Below are 8347 nucleotides of genomic sequence, written 5' to 3'. Positions count from 1 at the left end.
TAGAAAGCCTCATCTTTCTCCCGCGGAGCGGCTGGTAGTTTCGAACCACTGACCTTAAGGTTCGCAGCCCGATTCGTAACCACTACGCTACCAGAGCTATAGATATATAAATGTAAATGGCTGGCTGGCTCTGTGCCTTAGAGTTGGCTGTATGACTCATAGTGATCCTGTACAGGATTTCCGAGGCTATAAATCTTAATGGGAGCAGAAAGCCTCTTCTCTTTCTGGTGGAACAGCTGGTAGTTTCGAAGTGCTGACCTTGAGGTTTGCAGCCTGATTCCCGATTCGTAACCACTACATTACCAGAGCTCCTTAGTAAATATAAATAATCTTACTTTATTGCTGCGAAGTTCTGTGGCACTTTGGGTTAATGCGCTGCAGTGGAAAGTTGGTTTGAACCACAATGTCAGTAGTTCAAGCTCACCAGTGGCTTCTCGGAAATCCTGTACAGGGTTGCTATGGGTGGGAGCCGACTCAACAACCACACTTAACAACAACAATAACAACACAGTGACTGAGGCCAATATTTCATCATCAACTATATTTCCTGGTGGTATTCATGGCTGGTTATCTTTTCTCAGACTGGTGATGTGATGATTCTAGCTATTCTTTTATGTTCAAATTTATGATTATGAATGGTTGTTTTACATTGCCAATTGATATCTGTATCCACTAATTATTTTTTTATTTTTCTTTTAATTAATATAAAGAACAGTATTGATTAATTTTCCATATTAAAGTCACCTTGAATTTCTGGGGTCAACAAACTTGGGCATGACATATTAGTATTATCTGTTTATATTGGTGTGTCACTATAGGATAAGCACTGGGCCAACAGTGCTTATTGATTTGAACCACAATGTCAATAGTTCAAACTCACACATCTCAGAAACCTTATACAGATTTGCCCAGAGTAGGAACTGACTCTAAGGCACTTAGCAACAACAACACATTTATAAATATGGATGATACATGAACATGTTTGATAATGTTTTTCATGTGTGTTAATGTTCTTTGACCAAGGAATATTAAGTGAAAGCTTGAAAATTCAATTGTTAAATAAAACTGGAATCCCTAATCCAAGTTTCAGGTAGATAAGATAGCAATTCAAACTGATTGTACAGTTACCTCTGCAAATACCTTTAAAAGTGATTACATAGAATTTATTGCAGTTTATAAACAGTGACTTTGGATACTGAGATACAACCTGCTTTCAAAACCGTGTTTCAAAGCAATTTTTTTTTTCTTTTGTCAGTATTTTATTACATTAAGGAAAGAGGCATCCTTGTTACTTGATAAAACTAATGTAGACTACAAGAAAAATAGGTTTTTAAAATGTATTTTTTAAAGAATCTATAAAGAAATCATCCCATTTTCTACAATTAAAGACCAAATATGAAAAACTTTTCAACTATGAGAATGAAACTAATGTGACTTGAATTACTATTTATGCTGTATATCTATTCATATATATATTTTTAAAGCTCACTTGCTATTTTCTGCTTTTATGGGAGATTTATAGATTAAAGATTACACTTGCTATAGAACCACTCTCTGTTTTCCTTTTAACATTGCACAGTTAAATATTGAAGGCTTTGTATAAACAATTTCCAAATTTCCTTTCAAAGGGTTACAAACTGTCATTTTCAACATAAATAAAGGATCATACTCACTCTGCTACAAGCTCCAGTAGTGGTCTCACAGACTGTGAGGACAGAGATGTTCTGAGGTCGATTTAACCATCTGACCACTGTCTTGGTATTGCTTACCCACTTAACCATTGTGATATAATATTCTCTGGTTTGGAAACAAAATCGAAATTTATGTTTAGATCCAGAGATTCTGTACAATATCAGTAATATGCACTTATTATTTTATATACATGATTAATTGAAACTCTATATGCCAGTACATATTGATTTCTATTGATGTATATAGATACACATTGCAGAGGACTGGGCAGTATTTTGTTCAGTTGTACATAGGGTCACTATGAGTTGGAACTGACAGAACAGCACCTAACAACAACAATGCACATTTGATATTTTAAAATTCACATATGTTAATATAACTATATGTGTGTATGTTTATAATCACATGCACATATAAATACATAGACAAACATACAAAAAATAATAGGAATTCTTTTGAATTCATTAGTTCCAAGAAAATACATTCTTGGGAAAAATAAAACATAATTAAGATGCAATAGTTAAGTCATCAGCTGTTTACCAAAAATTTGGCAGTTTGAATCCACCTACTGGCTCTGAACCGCAAGGTCAGCAGTTCGAAACTACCAGCTGCTCCGCGGGAGAAAGATGAGGCTTTCTGCTCCCGTAAAGATTTACAGCCTCGGAAACCCTGTATAGGGTCGCTATGGGTCAGAACCGACTCGATGGCAATTAACAACAACAACAACTGGCTCTGAAGATCAAAGAGCACAGACTTTGGTATGGATTACATCTCAATATAAAGAAAACAAAAATCCTCACCACTCAACCAATAAACAACATTCTTATCAACTGAGAAAAGATTGAAGTTGTCAAGGAATGCATTCTTCTTGGATCAACTATCAACACTCATGGAAGCAGCAGTCAAGAGATCAAACGACGTATTGCATTAGGCAAATCTGCTGCACAAGACCTTTTGAAAGTGTTGAAGAGCAAAGAAATCAGCTTGAGGATTAAGGTGCACCTGACCCAAGCCATGGTATTTTCAATAACCTCATATGGATGTGAAAGCTGGACAGTGAATAAGGAAGACACTAGAAGAATTGATGCTTTTGAGTTATAGCGTTGGAGGAGAATATTGAAAGTACCATGGGCTTCCAAAAGAACCAATAGATCCATTTTGAAAGAAGTGCAGCCAGAGTGTTCCTTGGAGGCCAAGATGGCCAAAAATCGTCTCTCATACTTGGGACATATTGTCAGAATGGATCAGTCGCTGGAGAAGGATATCATGTTTGGTCAGATGGAGGGTCAGAGAACACGAGAAAGTCTCCCAGTGAGATGGATTGGCCAAGCGGCAGCATCAATGGACTCAAGCGTGGCAACAGTAGTGAGGTTTGGGCAGTGTTTCATTCTGCTGTGCATAAGGTCACTATGGGTCGGTACCGACTCGATGGCACCTAACAACAACAACAACTGGATCTATGGGAGAAAAGATCTAGTAATTTGTTCCCCAAAAGATCTGTTGTTGAGTGTCATTGAGTTGGTTCTGACTCATATTGACCCTGTATAGTGTTTCTGAGGAGTGGCTGGTGGGTTTGAGCCACCATCATGTGGTTTAAATCAATCGTGTGGTCTAGTGCTTATCCTACAGTGCTACACCAGGACTCAATAAGGATTGTTGCTGTTGTTTTTAAGTGCTATCAAGTTGCTTCTGATGCATTGTTGTTGTTGTTGAGTGCCATCGAGTCGATTCCAACCCATAGTGACCCTGTATAGGGTTTCCAAGGAACAGCTGGTAAGCTTGAACCACTGACCTTGCAGTTCAAATGATGATGCAGTCTGACACATTAGCCCACAGCGCCACACCAAGACTCCTCTGACCCATAGGGAGCCTGTATAGGGTTTCTGAGGAGAGGTTGGTGAGTTTGAACTGCCTCGAACATCAGATGCAGCAGTGCTAATCTCATTTTGGGTAGCTATGAGTCAAAAAGTGACTCGATGGAACTTAACAACAAGGGATCTATTAATAATTTATGACTTTTCTCTTGATTATATATTTTCAAAATAAGTATACATATTCTAATTATATTTTATTTCATTAACAATACAATAAATAATCATTTTGGCAATAACCACTTACAATAACCAATTAAAGGGCAATAACCAAGTAACCAATTAAGTTCATTCTTGTCTTCATATTTAGTTCTTATGCATTAGCGCTGTGTCATAAATGTTCAATTTTGGTGCTTGTTAGTTTTGAACCAAGGATTGGTTCAACCAAGGATGGCCAATCTTTTATTCATAATATTTCCCTTGCAGTTGTAGATCTCTTCTTGCTCTGAAACATTTTAAAATAAAGAGGAAATCAAACTGAAGAAGATGAGATGCTGCTTTGTTGTTGGTAGAGTGAAAATGCCAATGAGTAAGGTCTGTGATGCTCTTAATGTGGTTGTTGTTGCTTTGTGCCATGGAGTCAGTTCCGACTCATAGCGACCCCGTACAGGGTTTCTGAGGCTGTAAATCTTTACGGGAGCAGAAAGCCTCATCTTTCTCCCATGGAACAGCTGGTAGTTTCGAACTGCTGACCTTGCAGTTTGCAGCCCAATTCATAACCACTATACTACCAGAGCTCCTTCGCAATGTGGTTATAAACTAGGAAAAGTTTCTATATTTTTCTGATATGATACATTGTAGATTATTCATTTGGAGAGTCAAATAATATATCACAAAATTTCCATCCACACCCAACAAAATGCAATCATTAATGATTCAATTTATATTAAAAATATTTTAAACACAAATCCTTTACCAACCTGCCCCAGTTTCAAAATAGATAAGAGAATTTAGAAATGGCTTGTAAAGTATCATCCATGCATACTATCTTAAAACTAATCAAACTAGATTTTATGTGACATCTGAAAAGTCACTGAAAACAGCAAATTCTTGTGATACAAATCACCTGTCCTTAGACACATCTGTGTAAGATCTCCATCTGCCTGAACCTTACATTTCTAACATTACTGAGTAGTTAAGTTTCCTCCAGAAATCCCGTTAGCCCGTCATACTGAAGATGTCAGGAAAAGGGCAAGTATAACTTGTCATTTAGTGAAGGCTGCCATATTTCCTGCAACAATCTCTTCAAGACATTTGGCAGCTTTCACAGACAGCTGAGCCCCTCTAGAAGAATGGCCTAGAAGCTCAGTGAAATCATAACCTGGATTTATGTCTTAAATAGAGTTAGCAAGACAACTTTCAATCAAATATGCAGCTGCTCCAGGCATACTCTGGGGCCAAATCAATGTCCTGTTCACTTATATTGAGCTTTCTTTAAACTTATTTACTGTGTATGCATTATCGTATTTGGCAATGTCAATATTAAAAAAGCACAAATAAGATTATTAATCTTTTATAGATTTATTGAGATAAATTAATGTGGAGAAATGGCATTTGGTAATATAATCAATTAATTCCTGGTGTGGCGTTGTAGGAAGCATTGGACTGATAACCACAAGGTCAGCAGGTCAAACTGACCATTTTCCCCTAGGATACCCTATACAGCAGGGGGGGAGAATTCAAAATCATTTGGTCTGGCCCTGCCAAAGCAACAACAGTTCCAGTAATCACATTAAGAGTGAGTGAATTAAATGTTGACCAAATACAGCAGACTAATTTTTAAGTTGATCATTTTTATGGCCCGTGAATGGTGTTAGATTTGGGATTTAATTTTGGCAGAAAAGACATTCCCCATGCCTGCTCTACAGGTTCGCTATGAATCAGCACCTACTTGACTGACAACACTTAACAACAACAAATTACTATTAATTAGGAAAATAAGAGCTGAATAGAGTACTTTATTTTGAAAATACATATTTCTGATTAGTTGGTACAAATGTCGCACAAAAGTGAAGTAAAGATTGATATGACTAAAGTAAACAGCCAACCACAGAATACAAAATCAAGGAGTATTTATGGAAAATCCAACTTGAGCAAATATTTAGGAGATTCTTAACCTCAGTCATAAATGTGTCCTAATTGTTGTTGTTGTTGTTAGGTGCCATCGAGTTGGTACAGACCCACAGTGGAACGAAACATTGCCCAATCCTGGGCCAACCTCACTACTGTTGCCACGCTTGAGTCCATCGATGCTGCCACTTGGCTAATCCATTTCATTGGGGTTCTTCCTCTTTTTCTCTGACCCTCCATTTTACCCAACATTATATCCTTCTCCAGCGACTTGTCCCTCCTGACAATATGCCCAAAGTATGAGAGACGAAGTTTGGGGCCCTCTTGGCCTCCAAGGAACACTCTGGCTGCACTTCTTCCAAAATACATCTATTGGTAACCCATGGCACTTTCAATATTCTCCTCCAACATCACAACTCAAAAGCAATCATTCTTCTACGATCTTCCTTATTCCCTGTCCAGCTTTCACATGCATATGAAGTTACTGAAAATACCATGGCTTGGGTCAGGCACACCTTAGTCCTCAAGCTGACATCTCTGCTCTTCAATACTTTAAAAAGTTCCTGTGCAGCAGATTTTCCCAATGCAACACGTCGTTTGATTTCTTGACTGCTGCTTCCGTGAGTGTTGATAGTTGATACAAGAAGAATGAAGTCCTTGACAACGTCGATCTTTTCTCCATTGGTAAGAATGTTGTTTATTGGTTGAGTGGTGAGGATTTTTGTTTTCTTTACATTGAGATGTAATCCATACCAAAGGCTGTGCTCTTTGATCTTCATTAGTAAATGTTTTAAGTCCTCTTCATTTTCAGCAAGCAAGGGTGTATCATCTGCATATCACAGGTTGTTAATGAGCCTTTCTCTAATCCTGATGCCACATTTTTCTTAATGTAACCCAGCTTCTCGGATTATTTGCTCAGCATACAGACTGAATAAGGATGGTGAAAGAATACAACCTTGTCACACCCCTTTCTTAATTTTAAACCATTCAATGCTTCCATATTCTGTTTGAACAACTGCCTCTTGGTCCAGTTACAGATTCCTCATGAGCACAATTAAGTGTTCCGGAATACTCATACTTCACATTGTTGTCCTTAGCTTGTCATGATCCATACCATCAAAAGCCTTTGCGTTGTCAATAAAGCACAGTTAAACATTTTTTCTGATATTCTGTGCTTTCAGCCAAGATCCATTGGACAACAGCAATGATACCCCTTGTTCCATGGCCTCTTCTAAATCCAGGTTGAACCTCTGGAAGTTCTCTGTCAATGTATGCTTGCAGCCATTTCTGTATTACCGTTAGCAAAACTTTACTGGCATAGGATATCAAAGAGATTGTCCGATGATTTCCGCATTCCGTTGGGTCACCTGTCTTTGGAATGGGCACAAATACGGATCTCTTCCAATTAGTCGGCCAGATAGTTGTCTCCCAAATTTCTTGGCAGAGATGAGTGAGTGCCTCCTGTGCTGCCTTACTTTCTTGAAAGATTTCAGTTTTTATTGCATCAATTCCTGGTGCCTTGTTCTTTGCCAGTTCCTTCAATGCACCTTGGACTTCCTTCTTCAGTATCATTGGCTCTTGATCATATGCTACCTCTTGAAACGGTTGAACATTTACCATTTCCTTTTGGTATGGTGACTCTGGGTATTCCTTCCATCTTCTCTGGATGCTTTCTGCATCATTCAATAATTTGCCCAGAGAATTTTTCAATAATGAAAGTTGAGGCTTGAATTTTTTCTTCATTTCCCTCAGCTTGAGAAATGCTAAAAGTGTTCTTCCTTTTTGGTTTTCTGACTCCAGATCTTTGCACATTTTGTTGTAATATTTGGCTTTATCTTCTCAAGATGACCTTTGAAATTTTCAGTTCAGCTCTTGGACCTCCTAATTTCTTCCATTTGCTTTAGCATCTCTACACTGGAGAGCAAGTTTCAGAGTCTCTTCTGACATCCATTTTGACCTTTTCTTTCTTTCTTGTCTTCTTAGTGACTTTTTGCTTTCTTCATATGTGATGTTCTTGATGTCATCCCACAACTCTTCTGGTCTTCTATCTTTAGTGTTTAATTTATCAAATCTGTTCTTCAGATGATCTCTAAAATCAGGTAGGATATATGCAAGGTCATATTTTGGCTCTCGTGGATTTGCTTTCATTTTCTTCACTTTAATTTGAATTTTCATATGAGTAATTGATGATCCATTCCCCAGTCTGCCCCAAGCCTTGTTTTGAATGATAATATGGTGCTTTTCCATCATCTCTTTCCACAGATGTAGTCAATTTGATTTCTGTGTATTCCATCTTGTGAGGACCATGTGTATAGTCATCTCTTATGCTGTCTAAAGAACGTATTTGAAAAGAACAAATCACTGATTTTGCATAATTCAATCATGTGATCTCCAGCTTCATTTCTATCACCAAGGCCATATTTTCCAACTACTGATCTTTCCTCTTTGCTCCCAACCTTTGCATTCCAATCACTTGTAATGATCAATGTATCTTATTTGCATGTTTGATCAATTTCAGATTGAAGAAGTTGACAGAATTCTTCTATTTCATCCTCACTGGCTTTAGTGGTTGGTGCATAAATTTGAATAATAGTGGAATTAACTGGGCTTCCCTGTAGGCGCATGGATATTATCTGATCACAGACAGCGTTGTACTTCATGACTTATCTGGATATGTTCTTTTTGACAATGAATGTCACACCATTCCTCTTCAA

The 8347-nt window shown here is 37.8% G+C and overlaps 1 protein-coding gene across 2 annotated transcripts in view; it reads right to left on the bottom strand.

Moving 5' to 3' along the window:
• Positions 1 to 8347, bottom strand: part of DPP10 (dipeptidyl-peptidase 10 (non-functional)) — a 1131029-nt gene that overhangs the window by 156408 nt on the left and 966274 nt on the right. For both annotated transcript variants that reach the window (XM_006868717.1, XM_006868718.1), the window contains exon 11: positions 1674 to 1797. In XM_006868717.1, the coding sequence (XP_006868779.1) occupies positions 1674 to 1797 (124 nt within the window). The remainder of the gene's footprint in view (positions 1 to 1673; positions 1798 to 8347) is intronic.

This window comes from Chrysochloris asiatica, unplaced genomic scaffold (genome assembly GCF_000296735.1).
Source record: "Chrysochloris asiatica unplaced genomic scaffold, ChrAsi1.0 scaffold00123, whole genome shotgun sequence".
NCBI lineage: Eukaryota > Metazoa > Chordata > Mammalia > Afrosoricida > Chrysochloridae > Chrysochloris > Chrysochloris asiatica.
Note: the sequence above shows the minus strand (reverse complement) of the source record. Positions and strands in the feature narration are given on the sequence as shown.